General features: G+C 43.4%; 1 protein-coding gene across 3 annotated transcripts in view; it reads left to right on the forward strand.

Annotated features, from left to right (window-relative positions):
- The window catches only part of BORCS5 (BLOC-1 related complex subunit 5), a 98,170-nt gene extending 75,848 nt beyond the window's left edge, over window positions 1-22,322 (forward strand). For all 3 annotated transcript variants that reach the window (XM_030321742.1, XM_030321741.1, XM_030321743.1), the window contains exon 4: window positions 21,602-22,322. In XM_030321742.1, coding sequence (XP_030177602.1) covers window positions 21,602-21,832 — 231 coding nt within the window. In that variant the 3' untranslated portion in view covers window positions 21,833-22,322. The remainder of the gene's footprint in view (window positions 1-21,601) is intronic.
- Window positions 22,323-23,118: the final 796 nt, after the last annotated feature.

Consider the following 23,118-nt stretch of genomic DNA (forward strand, 5'->3'; position numbering starts at 1 on the left):
AGAGGGAGACACAGAATCTGAAGCAGGCTCCAGGCTCTGAGCTGTCAGCACAGAGCCCGATGCTGAGCTCAAACTCAGGAACCATGAGAGATCATGACCTGAGCTGAAGTCAAACGCCCAACCGACTGAGCCACCCAGGCGCCCTCTACAGGCATCAATTTGTGAAAGCTCCTCGCTCCATATCCCCACTCACACTCCCTGCCACCTCTCCAGTTGATCTATTTGGCAGTAAATCTCAGGCATTTAATTTCATTCACAAATATTTAAGTATGTATCTTTAAAGGTAAAGGACTCTTTTGAAAACTTTCCAAAATTTGAATTAATTTTAGATTTAGACAAAAGTCACAAAAGTAATTTGGGGAGGTCCTGTATATCCCTCACACAGCTTCCTCTAAAGTGAGCATTTCATAGAACCTTAGTACAATGATCAAAATGAGGAAATTAACATCAGTACCACCCTATTAACTAAACAGAGACCTTACTTGAATTTTATCAGTTTTTCCACTAAGAACCCTTTTCCAGAACACAGCCATAATGCTGTTGGCATACCTGAAATAATAATACCTTAATTTATTCAGTGTAGCTGAACTGCCTTTAAGAAATAACTGATGTAAAAAAAAAAAAAAAGAAATAAATAACTGATGTATATAGGTCTCACTCTGAACCAGTTAGATAAAGATCTTTGAAGGGTGGTGAGTGGGGGAAAGGAGGAAGCTGGGCATTGGTATTTATGAAAGTGCTCTAGATGATTCTACCATGTAACCAGGGTTGAGAACCAGTGTTCTGGAGCATTCATTTAAAGCAAACTGACTTAAAAAAAAAACAAAAAAACCTGAGTTTAAAATTGTTTGAGGAACTTTGGGATTCACTTTGAGTAGTCAGTAGTTACCCAGGTTTGTTACAGAACAGGGAACAGTACTCAGTACCGAGCAGCGGTACCTCGGTAGTTCTCTGAAGGTGAAGGTGAGCACTGTTTTAGGGTTTTCATTGGTGACTTGGCATCTTTGTTGGTAAATGCTAACAAAGTCCTAGAACATACACATCCAGCTGTGCTCACTTCTAACCTCAAGGTTGAAATTAGTCACTTCCAAATGAATAAAGCAGAGGATGTAGTTTTGATATAACACCAAGTCTCTAATATTATTCCAGATGTTTCCTGGAAATTTGGTTGCAAGTGTGAGGAAGTAACATAATGCTGTATGTGTTGAAAAGTAAGGAACTTAATAACCTTGGAGAATATGTATTAGTGGAAGTGTAGAACCTGGATCAACCAGAGACTCATAAAGTTACAGCGCCTGCACTTACTTAAGTTTGGATCAAAGGGAAACACAGCTATAACTGTTTTCTGATTCTGATAAAAGAAAATCAAGGAGTTAGCTAAGCTTTCCTGTTCCTAACTTTGGATGATGCTCTTGAGTGACAAGTTTGTGTTTCACAGATTCATGTGCATGAGAGAGGAGTAGAAGATAGGGGTAGTCTTCCTTCATGAGAGCCTGGGTAACACACACTGACTGCTGGTTTCCTTAGTGGCTACTGGGTGACCCCTCCGACAACCAGCATTGCTGAGCAACTATTGCAGACCTACTTAGTGTGAGGTTTTGTAGGGGTTACAAAAAAGTGGACACAGTGCCTGCCTGCTGAGAGCTTAGTCGAAGCGAGGGAACAAAGATACACAGGACAGTAATGTGAAAGATGAGGCACTGTTGATGGAGAGTGCTCAGTTGTGGTCCCTAGGTGAAGTTTTGGAAGAATTAAAGGTCAGGATATCCTGGAGCCAGTGAGATTTAAGCTGGCTCTTCAAGGGACTCCAAAGGTTTGGGGAGTGAATGGAGAGAAGTCGGGGAGCATTGCTGGCTACAGGAACAGCTTGGCAGTCTTAGAAGAAAATTAACTTTGGGGCTTCTGGGGACAGTGAAGAAATTAAACTTGTTCAGATCTCTTCTCTGCATTAAAAGCCATAGAACATTGGGGATCAGAGGACCTTAAAGACCTTCTGGTCCAGCACCCTCATTATTCTGATTCAGAAATTGAAGCCTAGTAGAGAGGGTAAGCAATTTATTTATCCAGGGTCACAGAGTAAGATAGTGGCCAAAATAATGGAGTTGAAAGTGAATAGAGATCAAAAGAGGGCTTGGTGTTTGTTTTGTTTTGTTTTGGTTTGGTTTTGCAGGTGATATCCTTGAACATGTTTACAGGTTGATGGGGAAGAGACAGAAGAGATTAATGGGGAAGGGTAGAAAGGGTCTTAGAGCAGGGTCCCCAAGGCAGCAAGAGAGGGTGGGATTTACAGACCTGGGGCATCTGTTTTGAGAGAACAGGGAGAACTTGGACAAGTTTATAAAAAGAAGGATACTTGGCATAGATCAGCCACACCCGAGGAGCCTGTGTGTTCTCCCTGAAGAAGAGGGGAGGTTATTCATTGAAAGTGACCAATGAGCAGTAGTACAATTGTGGATGCTGGGAGTCATGGAGGGCTCAGCTGAGGTGGGATAACGTGTACCTTCTATTTGTGGGTGCTTCCACATAACGGTTCTGAGTGCAGACTCCAGAGCCTTATTGCCTGGGTTCAAATCCTGACACTGTTTCTGACTATCTGTGTGACCTTGAACAAGTAATTCTTTGGAGCCTCAGTTTCTTCCTCTGTTAAATGGAGTAAGGATAGAATCTACCTCAGATAGGTTTTGGTGAGGGTTGAATGAATTACTCTCCATGAGGTACCTGGGACCATGTCTGCCATATGGGAAACACTATAGTGATAGCTCTTATTATTGTTTTTAATATAAATCATGACTAGAGAGAAAAGCCTAACCCTAATGCCATGAATTGGCCTAATGTAGTTTCTTGAGACCAATGGCAGCCTAAATATTGGCTCATTTTAAGGTTTACTCCCAACAGCCCAAGTAGGAACAAGATCTAAGTAGAGGCAAGACATAATTTTTAGCGCACTCTGGTTTCCCTCAAGCCGTGCACAATTTCTGTCAGGCTACAGATGTGGGATATGTGTGATTTTTGTAATTAATTGTTCACCCTGCTTTGTGACTGACAAACTGGTGCTTGGGAACCTGGACCGTGAGAAATGTGAAACTGGATGGCAGCAAATGATTAGTCCTTGACTCCTAGGCTACAGATATATCACTTTTGTCATTTCAGTGATTTTTCTGCTATAGCTCGTTATTTCTACTTGAGGTTCAAGTTGGCAGGCAGACACTTGCAGTTTTAGGTCACATCAGCCATTGAAATTTGGGTTAACTGAAAAGTGCAAGGAACATACATCTTCCTAACGTGGGTGCTTTCCCCAGGGATAGGGGATTTAAGAGAGGAGGGCAGGTGGCAAATTCACAGTCCCAGGAAGACCCAGTTGAGACATTTGGAGCAGCTCTTGTCACTGACCTGGATCATGTTTCTGCCTCACTGTAGTTGCTGTCAATGGGTAAGTATGTTCATAGATTGGAACGCTCTGTTAACTAAGATAAAACCACTGGCTTTATTTTGTTGCAGTTACTGTGTGCTGGCTTGAAGACCTTGAGACCAAATGCATAGTATGATTCTGGTAGTCGGCGTTTTTCATTCTTAGATGTGTCGATAAGCATGCTGTTTTAGCGTAAACCAATATGAAGCATTGAATGGAGTTTCAGATGAACAGATAAGAAAGAGTTTTAGTTCTGAGAGAGCCATGTGGTTACATGGGATTATAAATAGACCCCAAAGTTTCTCTAATGCAGCCCTTTCATTGCACAAATAAAGAAAACGAAGTCCTTGAGTTCTTGTGGGACTTGCCCAAGAGTTTTCTTCTAGTTAAAATGGCTAAGATATGATAGATCATCAGCCCTCTTTTCCACTTTACCATACTACTTCTATTCTACTTCTTTGGAGTACTTCATTTTGATTTCAGGTGTCCCTTTTTTCATGCACGAGGCTCTCAACTGGTGTTTGAAGGAGTGAGTTACCAGTCATGGGCTTCACACAGAGCTGGGCAGGGGTTTCTTTCGGGCAACAGTACTGGAACGTTTAAGACCTAGCTAGAGCTAGAGCCATTTTCCAAGTATTTGACCTGACTTCCTGTACCATGTTTCCTCCCATAGGGCTGGGGGAGAGATGGTCAAGGTTAAATGAGTTGCTTACAGTGTTGCACAGAGAATCAGTGTCTGAACTGTCACTAGCATTCATTGTGAGCTCCTTCAGTTAAAAACCTGGTTCAAGTGGACCATTGGCCCCGTGAGGCTGTTACTTCTTTACCACCTTGAACTGAGACTCCTTTACATTTTAGCCGTGTTACATTTCTGTTGCTTTTAAACATACCCTCGCATTGTTTTTGTTGTTGTTGTTGTTTGCTTGACCTCAAATTATAAAATGGGTTTAAAACTACAAATTTGGGGGTACCTGGGTGGTTCAGTCGGTTAAACATCTGACTCTTGATTTCGGCTCAGGTCATGATCCCACGGTTCGTGAGTTTGAGCCCTGTGTGGGCTCTGTGCTGACAGCCTGGAGCCTACTTGGGATTCTCTGTCTCCCTCTCTCTCTTTGCCCCTCCATTTGCATATATTTTCTCTCTCTCTCTCTGTCTCTCTCTCCCCCGCCTCACTCCTACTTCCTCTCTCCTTCCCACTCCCTCTCTCTCCTTCCCACTCCCTCTCTCTCCTTCCCACTCCCTCTCTCCCCCATCTCTCCCCCATCTCTCCCCCGCCTCACTCCTACTCCCTCTCTCCTTCCCACTCCCTCTCTCCCTCCCCCCCCCAAATAAATAAACATTAAAAAAAAACCTACAAATTTTGACAAGGTCATTGAGATGTTAGGCTTTCTTTTTGCTAATATTTGAAAGAAACTTTTAGGTTCCCTTTCTATCTTACAAGTTACTCTGGTGTAAATTTCAGGTTGAGACCTTACAATATAATTATAGTTCTCCCCCATTCTTGTCCTTTGGGCAACCTTTCTTTTTGGTAAGAAATACAACTGGTCCCTTGGGTGGCAGGAAATGGAGATGGGGGATTGAGCTTATTCTGGTTTGTCTGGTTATAAGGTATGCATACAATACTTCCTTGGGCCTGGCCCCACACTTCCTTTACACCAGCACTGTCCTGCCAGAAGGCTGAAATCCTGGAAAAGGGCCCAATCTAGTTTATTACTTGCCTTTGGAAATGTAGGCTTGTATTTTTTGGCGAAGCATGAGCAAAACTCAGTTATTTGGCTGCTCCAAGATTTAACTCCATTCTAATTCTGGATACTGACATATGAGCATGTGTGAACAGCAGCCCTGTCCCCCCCCCACCCTAGTTTGCTTGCCCTAGACATGCCCCTAGACAGATGGAGCTGCCAGCTTTTCTCGTCCTGGCCACATGTGCCAGGTACTAGAGCCCCCGACCCTCATCCTCCCATAGGTCATTTCCAGTCTGCCAGAGTAGGCAATGTTAGAGGCCTCTTTCACTGCCTCTCTTGTGAGGAATGCAGGAGTAATTGCAATCTGTGAGCTAGAGAATAAGCAGCATTAAGGGCACATGAGTTATAGAACTGGAAGCAGGGCTGGGAAAAGCTATTCCCTGTCCTATTTCTCTTTCCACGAAGAAAAACAGAATTTTAGCAAATTTGCATGTTGCTGCATGCTTGGAACAATGCCTGGTGCATAGTTAACATTTAATAAATGTTTGTTAAATGAAGAACTTAATGTATTCTTCATTTATTTCCCTGTCTTTATCCTAGTGATGGAGAAGCTTCTTTATTCTATTAGGGAAAATAAAGGTTTGGGAGTTGTATTACGGTAGGCTAGACTGCAGCTATAAATAGACTAAGAAACGTGTAATGGCTCAAATGCAACAGAAGTTTATTTCTTGCTCGTGTTCAGGGCGAATGTTTCTGGATGTTAGCAAGTGACTCTCCTCCCTTGACTTCAGGGATTCAGGCTCCTCTCATCTGTGTCTCTGCCCTACCCAAAGACCACATCCTGGTAGCACCTGGTTGGCAAAAGAGGAAAGAGAATGGAATAGCACAGATAGGAGATTCTGTGGACCAAACCATAAGTGTCACACGTCACTTTGGCTAGAACTCAATCACATGGCCCCAGCTAACTCCAAAGGAGGCTGGGAAATGTAGTCCATATACGTGCCCAGGGCTGTATTAAGTTTTGAGCGACACTTTGAATATCTGTATCATCTTTCAGCTTATATTCCTAAAATGCATCTGTAGCCCAACATTGAGATTCAGAAGGGCACATTTCGTGATAAATTTCACTTGACTTAAGTCCATCAATGAAAGGCAAGTGATACTATGAAAACACTTAAGCTTTCAACATTAAGTGAAAAAAACAGAACATGGCATTATACTATCAATATGATTTCAACTATGTTAAATATCCTTTAAGAAAAAAGATTTGAAGGAAACATGACAATTAACTGTGGTTACCCTTTAATGATGAGATGATTGGTGGTATTTGTTTTTAGCCTGCTTCATTCTGTTTTCTGTATTTTACAAATGTCCATCTCGAACATGCATTGTTCCCCCCAGCTTGGAATACCTCTGTTCTTTTTTCTCACAATATGTTAGCCTTATTAGGGTTCAGTCTCCCTGGCTGTAGAATTTTGACTCACTGAGATAAGAATATGCCTTTCAGAACTTTGTATGCATATGCCTTTACATGTCTACTTAATTTATGAACTCATTCAGCTCTGTGCCAGGCTCTGTTCAAAGTGGGAGGCTGTATCTAGGTTGAGGATATATCGCTGAACAAAACAGACCTTACATATCTGGAGAAACAGACAATAAACAAGGTAAAATAAAATATATAGCATGTAAGATAAGTGCTAAGAATGAAAATACAAAGCAAGGAACGGGATTTGAAATATCAGTGAGATGGAAATTATAGATGGGGTGGGCCAGAAAAGCCTTTCTATGAAGGAATTTGTAATATAAAGATCTCCTGGCTAGTACAGAGTGAGCCAGGAGACTTTTCCTTAACACTCTGTCGATACCTACGATTTATCCAATTTTTTGACCAATGACAATTACAATACGCCAGATTCTTTTCCTTATTAACAATCTGCTCATTGTCATCCTTATCTGGATGTTCTGAACTGCAGACTTCTTTGCTTTCTCTGTTGTTAGTTGGGAGAACACTTGCAGATCCATACTCCTTTAAAAAAATCTCACTAGATCTTTCAGATCTCAAGAATTCCCAAAGGATTTTTTTCTGGTGTGTTCCTAGAACTTGAGGCAACAGTTAACTTGTTTCTGCCCCTGTTGACAAACTGTATTTTAATATCGTAAACCGTTAGAAGCCATCCTGGCCTCAGTCCGCAGTTCATCCTACACCTGAGTAGAGGGCTTACTACTTGTCAAGGATCACATCAAACCATTACTAGAAATCGCTCAGGCAGAAAGTTAAGGTGACAGCCTGTAGGCCTAGAGCAAGTGGGATAATGAACGTGAAGGAAGTCTGCAGGACTACAGGCAGCTGTGTCCATGAAAGGATTATTTTAGGGAGTAAAAGACATTTATCTCAAATGCGGCAAGACCAAGGATGGAAGTGATGCTATTGTGTAGAAGTATGAGTATTAGTGGCACAATGACAGCATAGCCTAGTAATGGTTTCTTCCTAATCCTAAGGCACCTCAGGCGTTCTCTCTTCATTCTAGCCAAAACCTGGAGTCTTTCAGTAAACAGTCGCTCATCTGTCTTTCCAGCTTGTAGTGGTCATGGCTGTTCTCCCAAGTCCACGAAATTCAGACTGTCCCTGGTCTCTACTCCTGCTCCATGTCTCCTCCGGTCTTCCCTCCTGCTAGAATGTGCTCCCCGTCTCTGCCTAGTGGATCCTTTAGACCTGTCAGTATATGCCAACAGCCTGTATGTAATGCATTCCTGGTTTCCTGTGGTCAGGAAGGATCTCCTGCCTTGTGTCTCCCCCCCACGCCGTACTCAGAAGTGTTTGCCAGATGAATGTGTGCATTAAGTTGAGTTGTCACCTCAGCCTCTGCACAGGTGATGATCTCGGCCTCCGGTCTCCAGATCAGGCCCTCACGTGTGCGGCGAGGTCATCCAGCATGGTGCTTAGGACTGCACACTGTGGCGTCCACTGAGATATGACACTTTGTGATGTTAGTATTCTCGCATCCTTTCTTCAGGCACAGGGTAGAGAATTTCGACTGTAAAACATTGACCTCCACACCACCACTAAGGTCGATTCTCCACTCTGAATCAAAAGAGGGATTGTGTTCATGCACAATTGGGTGCAGAAATGAGGGAATTATGGAGCACACGGTCCAATTGTTTTAGTCCTCTTAGCTCAGGTTTTAAACTATTGAATCTGTCACCCAGGTCATACAGACTTTTATTCCCCTTTAGTTCTGGACGTTAGGAAGGGGAGTCCAGGCTAGTGACGCGGCCCCCAGATTCTCTTCACCAGCCAGCCGCCCCATCTACCTGCACAGCTTCTCCAGATTCTCCCTTAGTACCTCATAGTGACAAGAGTCACAATGATACAGCTGTCGTTTTCTACTTGTGTACCACGTGCTGGGTCTGGGATAGGCATTTTACATGCACTGGCGTCTGTGTCTGACAGAAGAAGAAACTGAGGTTGGAAGGCCTGAAAGGTTAACCGTTTGGCGCTCCCCAGTTGTGGGGTGGCGGGGCTGGGACTCAGACCCACACCCGGGACCCCGAGCCCGTGCTTTCCTGCTTCTTTCCCTTCAGTTCTTTATCCCAAGGCCTTCTACATCCCGCCTCCTCTCGTCGCTTGTGTGCGATGCTCACACGCTTTCCTGGACCCAGTGTTTCTTTACAATATTCCCTTCATAGTTTCAGGATCCACTTTTAGATTTCAGAAGCAGTTCTGATAGGATGCAGCCACACTTAAAAAAATAACCCTGAAGACCCCACATTTCCTCTGCCTTCACTGAGGCTAACTTTCCACGCTCTCCACCCATCATTTTTGAGAAAAGGGCCTTTAAACCAGTCCGGTGGGGGATGAGGAGTGATGAAGGTGGACAGGGAGAGAGAGGTATAGTCAGGGAGGCCAGAGAGTAGACTCTCTGGAGCAGAGACTGCCCAAGGAGGCAGAGATTAAGGCGTGTGTGTGCCCTGAACTACTGTCTTGCAGAGAGTGCAGGGAAGGCTCTCCCAAGGGGGAGGGAGGAGTGGGAGTTTTGCCCAGAACTTTTCTTTTTACCCAGATCTTTTTTCTTCACTTGCTGCCTTTCAGAGGCACTCCGTAGCCCTTCTCTGGGGCATGGGGAGGAAGGGGTCACCTGCCCAACGGCCACATATTTAGCTTGGGGAACTGCTTAAAGCTTCTGAGAGCTCTCACCTACCTTCCCACCTAAACATAACACAGAGGGTAAGAAGGCACGTGGGGAAGTTGGGCAAGTCAGAAATAACTACTGGAACAAAGTGATGCCATTCAAATTCCTGAGGTCCTGATGCGTCTTAACTCTCCTGAAGACCCAAATAAAATGTGTTTCTTTAAGGAGACATTTAGATACCTTGTTTGAAAAAAGGAAACAGGGTCACTTCAAAATGTCCATTACGTGGTAATCGATGCCATTCAGCCTGTGGTATACTTAATGAAAACATCGGTGACAGTCTGCCCATTGTTTGTTCCTTTCGCAACAGGAAATGGCAGACTAACAAGGACCGGGGAAGGTTTATGTAATTCCAGAAGGAAGTAGAAACTGCGCACACTTTGGCCTGATATCCTCCTAATTGCAGATGTAGACCCACCTGAGCAGGTTCCTATTCCTAATGGATTTGGAGATGTTTGATTTGACTTTGACATTCATTAGCAGCAGATTTGGGGGTTTCTTACGGACCGAAAAACTCGCAGGTCACAGTTTTCACACAGTTTAATTCGTTTTTGACAAGGTAGAGCTAACTGTGGAGAAGGAAATGTCACTGGCCAACCTTCGTTCCTTGGGACCGTTGATGGTGACCAGGAGATCTGGAGCCCAGCCCTGGCTGTGGTGGTACCAGCCGCATGGGACTGCTCAAGCCCTGTGCAGTAGTCTCCATCTGTAAAGCCAGGGAGTGGGACTGATCTCCCAGGACCCTTGCAGCTGGAACATTCTGTGTTAAAGCCCCCCTGGTGAGGTCAGGGATTGTGAAATGCTGGTACAAGTGAAACGTCAGAGTCCAAAGTGTACAAACAGACAGTGAAAATGTCATTACAGCTTATCTGCTGACAAAGTTCATTCCTTTTGGTCTCCTCTCAGTTTTTGTTTTGTAAATATCCATGCTATATCTGGTAATTTGTTATTTTGGTTCTTAAAAAAAATCATGGTGGTTAAATTAGAAACAAAAGTGTTCTTTCACTCCACTTGAAAACTGTCAAAAGTTGCCATTTAAATGCATCTGTTAAGGATTTCAAAAAAATATTGAACACGTTGTTCAACATGGCATGTATTTAATTGAAATGACGTTCAAATTAATTAGCTCTGTCGAAAAGATGGGCAAAGATTAGGTGGAAGAGCGTGGGTTTAAAGTCTAGCTTCACTGCTAGTTCTGGCCCTGTGACCCCAGACACATTTTGTGATCTGAGTCCCCAGTTCCACACCTCTAAGTAGGAGAGTGACATTTTCCCCATGGGACTTTTGTGAGGAACAGAGATAATGTGCGTAGTACATAGTACAATGCCCAACATTTAATAGATCCTCAAGGGGTGGTGGTTGTCACTGTTATACATTATTTTATTACATTAATTAAAACAACCAGGGCATCACGGAATATTGTATACTGTGTTCTACCTCCCTACTCATCCTCATATGCACATAGATTACCAAAAGAAATAGTCCCACTACTGTGGATTTCAGTTTTTGTTTTTGGTAGATCCTGTAGACAGAGACTTTCCAGAGAGGAGTTCCCCTTCTTGTCTGATTTACAGATCAAAGGTATGGTATGAGAATAAATGGCAAAAGTTTACTTTTATAAGCTGTAAACTATTACAAACTACTGTCTTCAGAAATAGGATCACTTTGGGGCGCCTGGCTGGCTCAGTCAGTTAAGCATCTGACTTCGGCTCAGGTCATGATCTCACGGTTTGTGGGTTCGAGCCCCGTGTCGGGCTCTGTGCTGACAGCTCAGAGCCTGGAGCCTGCTTCGGATTCTGTGTCTCCCCCTGTCTCTGCCCCTCCCCTGCTCACGCTCTGTGTCTCCCTGTCTCTCAATAATAACTAAACTTAAAAAAAAAAAATAGGATCACTTCAAAGTGTCCAATTTGTGGTAATTGTTGCCACTGATGTAATTAATGAAAACATCTTCCCATCGTGTGTCCATTGTGCAAGAGACAGGCATCCTAGAGAAGATTGCCACAGAGAACTCCCAAATCCTCTGTGGGAATGGTGATCTGAAGGAGGTTCAGAAACCCAGAAAACACAGAGTTGACCCAGAAAGGTTTTTGTCACACCCCAGCATACCCTTAACCTTCATAATCTGTCCGAATCTCCAGTAGGGGTCAAATGGTGGTGAACATGTGGTAGGGATAGAAGGTGGAGGGTCAGCCAGAACATGCCAGACTTTGGTGGAAGGGGCACTTGACTCTCTGAAGTGGAGACAGTCAGTCATGTGAGTCAAAGACAAAGTCAGGTGGTAACTGATGTGTGAAAGCCAGAGCAACTAAGCCCAAGCACAAGGTTCTGAGAGCAGAACCATTTTTTTTTTTTTTTTTTTTTTTTTTTTTTTTTTGAGAGAGAGTGGGAGAGAAGGGTAGTGGGACAGAGAGAAAGAGTCTTAAGCAGACTGCACATTCAGCACAGAGCCTGATGCAGGGCTCAATCCCACAACCCTGGGATCATGACCTGAGCTGAAATCAAGAATCAGACACTCAACTGACTGAGCCACCCAAGTGCCCCAAAAAGAACAATCTTTTTTTTTTTTTTTTTTTTTTTTAATGTTTTTTTCTGAGAGAGAGAGAGAGAGAGAGAGCGCACAAGCAGGGGAGGGGCAGAGAGAGAGAGGGAGACACAGAATCTGAAGCAGGCTCCAGGCTCTAAGCTGTCAGCACAGAACCCAACATGGGGCTTGAACCCGCGGACCACGAGATCATGAGCCTAAGTCGGACACTTAGCTGACTGAGCCACCCAGGCACTCCCCAAGAAGAACAATCTTAAGAAGAAGGTACCTCTGGTCTTGGTGGGAATGCAAACCGGTGCAGCCACTCTGGAAAACAGTATGGAGGTTACTCAAAAAGCTAAAAATAGAGCTGTCCTATGATCTAGGAACCACACTGCTAGGTATTTACCCAAAGAATATAAAAATACTAATTCAAAGAGATACATACACCCCAATGTTTATAGCAGCATTATCTACAATAGCCAAATTATGAAAAATAGCCCAACTGTCCATAGACTGATGAATGGATAAAGAAGATGAGGGGTGTGTGTGAGTGTGTGTGTGTGTACGTACGTGTATAATGGAATATTACTTCGCCACAAAATAGAATGAAATCTTGCCATTTGCAACAACATGGATGGAACTGGAGAGTATTATGCTAAGCGAAATAAGTCAGAGAAAGACAAACACCATATGATTTCACTCATATGTAGAATTTAAGAAACAAAAATGAGCATGGGGGAAAAAAGGCAAACCAAGAAACAGACTCTTCACTGTAGAAGAAACTGATGATTACAGGAGGGGAGGTGGGTGGGGGCATGGTTGAAATAGGCGATGGGGATTAAGGAGTGCACTTGTGATGAGCACTGGGTGTTGCATGAGAGTGTTGAATCACTATATTGTACACCTGAAACTAATATTACACTGTATGTTAACTAGCTGGAATTTAAGTAAAAATGTGAAAAAAAGAAGGTGCCTCCAGTCAGGAGTGAGATGAAGAATGCGGTCATTATGGGGTCAGTTAAAAAGAAAAAAAAAAAAGTAAATAAATGCAAACATAAAAGAACTGAAAAAAAAAAAAACACGCAAGGAACTTTTCATGAAATTGGTGAGAACTCGATTTAGAGGTACCTCTCACTCTGACAGTGTACCGTTCAGTGGTTTTTAGTATATTCACAAAGTTATTCCTCTAAAACCACTAATTTCCAGAATATTTTCATCACCATAAAAAGAAACCCCGTGTAAGTTAGCAGTCGCTCCCCATCCCCCATTCTCCGATTTCCAGGCAACCCCTAATCTACTTTGTCTTTATGACTCACCTCTTCTGGGCATTTCACATACACAGAATCATATAACATGTGGCCTTTTGTGCCTGGCTTCTTTCACTTAGCATCATGTTTTCAAGGCTCATCTCTGTTGTAGCTTAGCTCAGTATTGCATGCCTTTTTATGGCCAATAATATTTTAGTGTAAGGATGTACATTTCGTTTATCCATTCATCCATTGATGGACATTTGGGTTGTTTCTGCTTCTCGGCTACTTTATGAATAATGTTGCCGTGAACACTTGTGTACAAGTTTTTGCGTGCACCTACGTTTTAGTTCTCTTGGGTATAATACCTAGGAGTGAAATTGCTGGATTATGTGGCGCTTCTGTATTTAACTTTGGGGGAAACTGCCAAACTGGTTTTGAAGCAGTGCACCATTTTCTGTTCCCAGTAGCAGTGCACAAGGATTTTAGTTTTTCCACCTCCTCACTATTGCCTGCCATTGTATTTTAGCCATCCTATTGAGTAGAAAGTGGTATCTGTTTGTGGTTTCGATTTTCAGCTCTCTAGTGACGAATGATGTTGAACATCTTTTCATGTACCATTTGTACATCTTCTTTGGAGAAATGAATTGGCAGCAGCAGATTTTGCCCTTGGAACAGTACTAGTTTATATAGCTATGCTAATGCTCTCTCATCAGGAGAATTGGTAGTTCTGACATTTAGAAACGTGAAAGTGTGGGCCTTTATGTAAAAACACGGAAGCAGTTGCAAAGAAGGATGTCTGTCCAAAGGAAGAACAAAGCCAGGGCTGGATGTGGAATGTGAGAAGAAGGGCAGACAGCCCTTGCTTATGGCCTCAGCCCTTCATGGCCTCTGCTTCCCACCGCCCCCCCCCCCAATTCCTAAATTGGCCTCCTTGGGAAACAGGAACTTAAATGTAGAATGGGTGCAAAGAAAGTGAACTATTTATTAAGACCAAACAAAAATTGACCTTGAGGCTTAAGTTAACTGAGAGACATTATGACATTAAAAGCTGAACATTACTTTTAAAGTAATGTAACTTTTTTAAAGTAACTTTTTTTTAAATGTAATCTCATCTGAGTTCTTAAGCAGACCTTTTAACATTTTTTTGAAACTTAAGTAAGGGATAGGAAAAGCAAGAGTCTATTGATCATATAAACTTGAATTTTTTTTAACTGTGGTACACAATTTACCTACTCATTTTTCTTTTCACCTGTGAAAAAGTTAGTTTTAAGCTACTTTTGACCATCTTGTACATATCTACAATTAAGGTTTTAGAATTTAGCAAGTGTACAGGATCGTTGTGAGCTTATTGTATTATATAGTGTTCTAACTTAAAACTATAGACCTTTGTAGTACGTACTTCGAAAAGATCACCTTTACTTTGAAAAAGAAGTTACATCAAGCATTTAGATATCTTCCATAGGATGACCCGCCTGTGCCAAACCAGCATCAAAGCTTATTTTGTCAGAAAAAAAAAATGTTTTAAAGACTTTATTTTTAAGTAATCTCTACACCCAGTATTGGGCTCGAACCCACAACGCAAGATTAAGAGTCTGACGCTCTACCAACTGAGCCATCCAGGCACCCCTATCAGGAAATTATCTGTAACAACATTTTTGAAGCTATGGACTCCTGTTGGAGAAGGTGTCATTTATCAGAGCTCTTCTGCTTGCTTTCAAAATTTTTTTTGAAAAAATATATATGCACGCATGTACACCTGTATATTTTTAATTTACCATGTTGGGTGGCACCAAAGAGTGGTAGGAGTTACTCATTCTCACGGCTGAACATATAAATCAAAAGCACATGGAAGGGCTTGTAGGTAAATAATGATTTTAGCCGTTATGGAGTATGAAGTGTTTCTGTCGGGAAACTGAGATGAGGAATGTGACTCTGTTATAAGACTTTCAGTAGCAAAAGTTTGGAACAAAAATGACACATGTCAGCGAAAAACACAATGGTAAATTGTCATCTGGGTGACTGTGTCAGCCTTGAGGATAGTTAGTGTAACAGAGATGAGCCATAACAATAAACTCTCCCGCCTTTACAAAAAAGATATATTGTGTCTATTTGGATACCTCAAAATGTCATTTTTTTCCTGCCCTGATTTACTAAATTTACCTCATTTTCCATTTGTCATGTAAAAGGGGTCTCTAGACATAGTGTATTTCAGTTCACATATATGTTACAATTTGTGGCACTCTGTTTTTCTCGGGGCTCTTACACGCATTTTGTACATGTGACCTCATGACTCCTCACATCAGCCTTCTGAAATTGGGACTATCATTATGCCCAGTCTAAAGGTGAAGAAGCTGAGGCTCAAAGAGGTTAAGTGACTGGTTCAGAGTCACAAAGGTAGGGGGGGCCTGGCTGGCTCAGGTAGAGCCTGTGACTCTGGATCTCAGGGTGGTGAGTTCAAGCCCCATGGTGGGCAGGGAGCTTACTTTAAAAAAACGTCACGAAGATAACAAATCACATGCGGAACCAAGATTTTGACCCAGTTCTGACACCACTGTGTTTATCTCTATGCTATATATAGTTGGTTGTAAATCGGGAATGATTACTCAGCCTCACATTAATTTTTTTTTTTTTTTTTTTATGTGTTGCTTCCATCGAAGGCCGCTCCTCACAGAGTGACTCAGTCACTCACTTTGAGCTTAGGAATGCCTTCAGATGTCCACTTAGGTCAATTGCAGTATCTGAACGGTCACTTCATACCTGAGGTAAAAGCTCTGGCTAAACCTTAGGAAGGGAACTACTGAGAATTTAAGCCAGTGGGTCTGAAAGCAACTGAGACCTGTTTTGCCACCCTAACTCAGTCAAGACAGGAGCTTCCGTGAAACAGGTCTCCCTGAGGTTAGCTGTGCAGCCTCACAAATAGCCACTTCTCACTTGACAGCAGTAACTATGTAGACAAGGGGTGGGGTTTAGGATAATCTTGGTCACGAGCCATAAGCCTCCAGAGTTCTCAGAGTGATTTCAGAACTGACTAGAGTGTTTTTCCTTCCATGCTACGTCAGAGCTTTGCAAGGGAGTTCTTCTGTTGAGACAACTGTTTGGTTAACATCTAGCTACTCCTCTTTCTCCTTTTTGGTTTTTCTTTCTTTTCTTTTTTCTTTTTTAAGATTTTTAAGTAATCTCTGTACCCAGTGTGGGGCTCAAACTCACTACCCCGGATCAAGAGTCACATGCTGTACCAGCTGAACCAGCGAGGCACCCCCTTTCTTTCCCCTGATCTGATCCCATTTCCAGATGATCTCCTGGAGGATTCTTCCCTGGCCCCCTCTCCCTTACCTTTCTTTTTAATAAATTCAGTTGATGTTCAGCTGATCAGTTGGAGGCTTACTTTCCTGGAAGAGGTCTTAATTCTCCTTTTGAAGATGTTAAAAGCTGATTCTTTTTTTCCCCTTAGAAATTCAGTCAGTGTTTTAGTGAGACAGAAGCCCCAGGGTAATATTCTTGGAAGGATCCCATATTTGGATTTTTTCTTAATATTACATTGTAGGAGTTCTTTATATACTCTAGATAGGTCTATTATCAGATATGTGTAGTGTAAATATTTTCTCTTAGTCTCTGGCTTGCTTTTTCATTTTCTTAGTGGTGTCTTTCTAAGAAAATTTTAACTTTCGATGAAGATTAGTTTAACCTTTTTTTTTTTCCTTTTATGATTAGTGCTTTTTGGACCTATCAAAGAAACCTTTGCTTACCCCAAGACAGCAAAGGCTTTTCTCCTCTTTTATTTATTCATTTTTTATTTATGTTTATTTACCTTTGAGAGAAAGAGAGAGAGACAGAGGCCTGAGCAGGTGAGGGGCAGAGAGAGAGGGAGACGCAGAATCCGAAGCAGGCTCCAGCCTCTGAGTTGTCAGCACAGAGAGCCCAATGCAGGGCTTGAACTCATAGACCGCAAAATCATGACCTGAGCTGAAGTTGGACGTTTAACCGAATGAGCCACCCAGGTGCCCCTCTCCTGTTTTCTTTGTAGAAGTTTTATAGATTTAGCTACTATGTTTTAGGTCTGTGATCTATTTCATGTTAACTTTTGTGTATGGGGTAAAGTGTAGCGGTCCAGATTTAGTTTTCTTTCCATGTAGATATCAAGTTGTTCTAGGACAAATTATTGAAAAACTTTACTTTCCCCACTGAATTACCTTGGAAACTGTTAAAACAAAAAATCAATCAACGACATATGTTTAGATCTATTTCTGTATTCCTTGTTCAGTTTCATTGCTCTGTCTCTATGCTAATATCACACCATCCTGATTATTGTAGCTTTATACTAAGTCTTGCAGTCAAGTACTGTAAGTCTTCAAACTTAGGGTTTTTTTTTTCAAAAATCTTTTGGCCATTTTGTATACTTAGAATCAGCTTATCAAATCCCTACCAAAAAAATCCCTTCTAGAATTTTGATTCAGATTGCAATTGATTCTATAGATCAATTTGGCAGGAACTGACATCTTAATGATCTTGAACCTTCCAATCCATGAACATGGTATACTTGTCTATTTTTTGAGATTTCTTTAATTTTTCACAGCAGAGTTTTGTATTATCAGTGTACAGGTCTTGTAGATATTTTGTTGAATTTTTCCTTGTGTAATTGTTGCTGCTGCAATTGTAAATACTGTTTTTAAATTTTATTGTCCAGTTGTTCATTGCAAGTATACAGAAATACAATCGATTTTTGTATATTGGCCATGTATCTTGCAACCATGCTAAACTCACTTGTTAGTTTTATTAGTTTTTGGTAGATTCCTTAAGATTTTTCTAAGTACACTATCATGTCATCCAAAGATTAAGACCCTTTAGGTATTCCCATGCCTCTTATTTCCTTTTATTGACTTATTGCACTGGCTAAGACTGTTCAGTGTTGAGTAGAAGTTATGAGAGTGGACATCCTTGCCTTCTTTCTGATTGTAGAGAGAAAAGTATCCTTTACCACTGTGATATTAACTGTAGGTTTTTCATAGATGCCCTTTATCAGGTTGAGAAAGTTTCCTTCTGTTTCAAGTTAGTGAAACTTTTCATAATTGAATTTGTCAAATGCTTTTTCTGCATTTACTGACATGTCATATAGTTTTTAACCTTTCTTCTGTTGAAATGGCAAATTACTTTGCTTTCAGATGCTGAAAAAGCTTATATCCTTGAGATAAACTTCACTTGGTTATGATGTGTTATCCTTTTTATATATTTCTGGGTTTGATTTGCTAATACTTGGGATGTTTCTGGCAGTGGACTGACCAGGTGGGCAGATAATCCAAATAAGGTATTTGGAACAAGGTTGAGCATATTGTACAGATAACTAATGCCTTAGTAAAGCCTGAAGTTATGCCCACAAATAATTTCACCTTCTTTTTTCACCTGTCCTTTGAAATGTACCACCATCAGAGACAGTCCATGCATGTGTAGGGCAGCATTTGAGGTATGAATGTAAGAGTAAACAGTGAGTCCCTTGAGGGTAGGGAGTTCACCTCATTCATTTCTGTCAGTACAAGTTAAGTTAAATTGGTGTTACAGAGATCCAAAATTACCGTGAGTGACACAGAATGGACATTTCTTCTTTCCCAGGCCTGGGACTGTTCTCATCCACACAGTCCTCACAGGGCGAAACTTCTAAGTCACTGCTCTAACAACCCTAGGACGTGACCTTACTTATTCTCATGGTCTAAGGCGGCTGCATCTGCATTCCAGCAGGAGCAGAGTGAAGGAAAGGCTAAAGAGGGAGGAGCAAAGAGTACGTGCCAGCTAAGTTTTAAGGAAGATACCCAGAAGCTGCCATAAGAGGCTTCCACACATACATACCACTGACTAGAACTCAGTCATGGGTCACAGCAAGGCATGGGTTTTGAGGCAAGAGCTGTGGAAAATAAACAGCCATTCTCTGTTTATTGGAGACTCGAGTAGGTTTTGTTTTTGTTTTTTCTTTTTTACTGAAATGGATTTTCTGGAATGGCAAAGTTATGTTAATAAAGATAGTACAAAAGAAGAGTCATGTTAGTGTGCACAATAAGCTTTGGTGTCATTAGTTTGGTTCTCAGTGTCTGTATCCTTAGGACATCGCATGCTGTATGGCACTCTGTCATACTCAAGAATGTCTGTTGATTATATGCATTATATATATGCTTCCTTATTACAATCTCTGCCCAAAAATAGAGGAAAGGTGAATAAGGATACGTTCCAGATTGTCAAAATGGTAAGGTGTGGAATTGCATTAGATACTGACTTCCAACCTAAAGTCTGGTCAGATGTGCTGGAATGAGTCTGTACCGGGGGTTCATGGGTGCCCACAAAGGTAGGGATTAGGGATCAGCAACATTGTTGCCTTGGGAGGGCAAAGGACAGGGACATGAGAAACAGGTATCACCAGTTCTGTTACACTTTTCCAGGTATTAAAGTCTTACTTTCACCAACGTGAGACTTTCCTTGCAGCGGTCAGAAAGAGTGGGAAAGGATTTAAAGGCAGTAACGCCTCCATCATGTTCTCTAATGCCATGCCACGCACCAGTTAGAATCTTATGCACAAGTCATGGCACACTCTCTTGCGTAGACAGCGTGGGTGAAAGGAAGACGCTAGACTGAGGAGATCTGCGTTCTGGTTTTGGTTCCATCACAGTGAGACCTTGCGGGTCGCTCAGCCTCAAATTTCCTCTTCTGTGGTTTTTTTTCTTCCACGGACTGTCGTGGAATTGACTCGAGAGACATACTTACTGTCAGCCTGTATAAACAGCATGCTTGCACCGAGGCATTAAACATGGAGTGGCTTTGAATACATCAGGCATGGGCCCCAGTCGGATGAGGAAATGTGTAGGCGAGGATATGTCATTTGAACAAATGCCACCGTCTGATCAGGTGTAACTCATGGGGGAAGTGGTTGATTGCCAGGGGCCTAAGACATGATAAGTTACAGTCTCGGAGGCCATTTCAGATAAACCTCCTGGGTGCCTGGTCTGGTAGAGTTGGGGGTGGTGAGGGCGGGAACACCACTGCCAAGTGAAATGTAAAAACGCACGATGGTTCTGAATGCCGGAGCGGGCAGTTCGGAGAGTGGGGCTGGTTCTCATGAGGATTTCAGCAAGCTCCCACGTTGCCCGGTGTCTGTCGGAAGGCGGAGTGTTTCTAGGTGCCGGATTGAACTACCATCCTGAAAAGGCCCACAGTTGACTCTTACGGACCTTGTAATTTACTGGCCCACTACCTTCAAAGTGCTAAATGACCGAACAGGGTTGCAGAGAACCACCTGAAGGTAGAAATTGTTTCCACAGTATTGGGAGGTTGATGTTTTGTCTCTCCCTCCCTCCCTCCTCTCCCGCTAGCTGGGTTTTTGTTGTGGTGGTGGGGTTTTTTTTTGTTTGTTCGTTTTGTTTTTGGTCCTCTGGGCATTTCAAAACAAGTGAGGAAAGAACCAACATAGAAAAAACAAGCACTAAGTTCTTCTAACACCCCCTTACTCGCCATCCCTTCTCCATCTCCTCCCCACCGCCACACACACACACACACACACACACACACACACACACACAGTCTAAAAAATGGTTGTTTTTTCTTGGGGCTGGCGTTGGTCTCCTCTGCGTCTGCTTGTTTGTTTGGGTTTTTATCACACCATTTCCAGAGGCTCTGGTCACGTGTAGTAGATGCCAGTACTTTGCATGAGGCTGGGGGGCTGGGAAGGGACATGTTCCTGGAATAGACGAAAACGAAGGGCTGAAGTAGCCTTTGAACTTAATTTAAGGGTAGAACTTGGAGTCTTAGTAGTTTGGCTGTTTCTTCCCTACACAGGAGGAGGTGGATACAGGCACCTGACATCCCGGAGGTTCCCTCCCCCACTTTTATCCAGATGATAGGTTCCAAAGAACTTCACCAGGAGAAGAAAATAGTCACAAAATGGTTGCCCAGAGCCTAACCGTCGTCCCACTGGTGGTGGGGCGGGGCGGGGGCGGGGGCATGAAGCAGTCTGCCTGGCGGCATTGTGGTCCATGGTCCTCGGTCCGGTCGTGAGCCTTGCTCGTCAAGGAACGCCACCCCTGCCCCTGTGTCCCCTGCCCCCAGCCTACTGGCTGCAAGGAAGAGAGAGAGGGCTGAGGAATGCGTTTGGAGGCACCCCTGAACCCCGATAGTCCCGCGTTGGATGCGCTCTCTCATTTCATCCTCGCGGCAACCCTGCATCTTGGGAATCCGTTCCCTGTTTTTTGCAGATACGGGCCCTGGGACAGAGAGAAGTATCATCACCTCCAGTGGCAGAGCCACATTCAAACCCTGGCCTTTATGTAGAGAGAAATCTGAGGGTCTCCACAAGGTATAAGAGGCTCACGTGCCCACCACAGAGCCAGAAACCGTCATCCCTTCGTCCAGGGATGACTGTGGGGCAGCGGTCCTCAAGCTTCATCAGGAGGGATTTTAAATCCCCCCAGCGCCGCCTCCTGACCTGTGGAGCTCACGCTGGACCCCGATCCTCTCGGGAGGATTTGGTTCAACTGGGTCTAACGAATTGCACTTCTCTCCCTCCGCAGATGGATTTGTCCGTAGAAACTCTCTTTAGCTTCATGCAAGAGCGCCAGAAAAGATACGCCAAATATGCGGAGCAGATCCAGAAGGTCAATGAAATGTCCGCCATCCTCCGCCGCATCCAGATGGGCATCGACCAGACCGTGCCCCTGATGGAGCGGCTCAACAGCATGCTGCCCGAGAGCGAGAGGCTGGAGCCCTTCAGCATGAAACCCGACCGAGAGCTCAGGCTGTAGAGCTGCCCACCCTCCTGCCAGGCTGGGCTGTCGTTCTGTGGGGACCCCGCCTGGCCCCACCCCAGCACGGCCCCGAGGGCGAGGACGGCTGGAACCAGAGGGCCCTGATGTGACTGGATCTCGAAGCCGGTTGGAGGCTTCGGTTCTCCCTGAAGGTCTGACGCTGCCCTCCCCACCCCTTTCCTTGAGGCATTTTTTTCCGTTTGCAAAACGAACCAAACCAAGCCTCGGTGCTAACCGAAGCTGGAACATTTGAATTATTAGGAATCTGTTACAGGACTCTGCATTGGGAATTGTTTTTATTTCGTTTAGGGTTTCGTTGTGTTTTTAGTTGGAAGCGCGTAGTGTCAGGTCTGGCTTGCGGAGTGAAAACACAGAGAGGAGGGGAGAAATGTTCAAAGCAGCTCTGTGTCCTCAGTGCCCTCAGGCCGTTCTTCTCCGCAGCCTTTCCGGGGTCTGAACTGCAAACATAAAGAACTAATTTGCTCCAGGTCTCGGTGTTGTTACTGTTCCTGCCCTGTTTACATCACGTCGGGTCTTTATCTGGGGCACCTCTTCCTGCGCTGGTGGTATTTGTTGGTGCGCTAGGTTACAGTGTCCCTCACATGTCATCATCGGAAACTGAACACTTCCTCTCAGCATCCTCACGAGGTCCGCCTCCCCCCCCCCCCCCCCACGACTGGTTTCCTTGATGCACGCGTAGTTTAGGATTCTTTTTATCACATCAGCACTGGCGAGGCTCCGAGTTTTGTAACATGGCTTTAACCGGCATTTATTTTACTAGCCTGGAAAGCCTGTGGTGTGGTCAGGGTTTGACATGCCTATAGCAGATATTTATTGAGCCCACTCAATGTGTCTGACGCTGTGCCCCAAATACAAAAATGTCTGGGTAGTCCCCGCCCTTCTTTTCTGAAGACACAAAACTTAGAACGCTACTGAATTTCTATGGGAGTTTGGGAACTGAACTTGAGTAACCACAAAAGTTCTTAGAGCACGTCATAAATGTCCCCATGGAAGAAAAGACTGAAGACACAAAGAAATGGAATGTAGGAACAGAGCGAGGCGGGCAAGTGAGACCAAGCGCTGGGGGACATGGGGACGCCTCTGGGGCCAGCCTGTCATGCACCCCGTGCTCCCTTTATTCCTTCAACCTTTACAAGGCGTTTCTTAGACGTCAACAACAGCCTTTGGTATATTTGTAAGATTAAAACAGGTCCCACTTAATTTAGCGTATCTTGGGTAAACTTGATCTGACTCTAATCTCGGATTTTAATCAGATACTATTT

The sequence above is a fragment of the Lynx canadensis genome, chromosome B4 (assembly GCF_007474595.2).
Source record: "Lynx canadensis isolate LIC74 chromosome B4, mLynCan4.pri.v2, whole genome shotgun sequence".
Taxonomy (NCBI): domain Eukaryota; kingdom Metazoa; phylum Chordata; class Mammalia; order Carnivora; family Felidae; genus Lynx; species Lynx canadensis.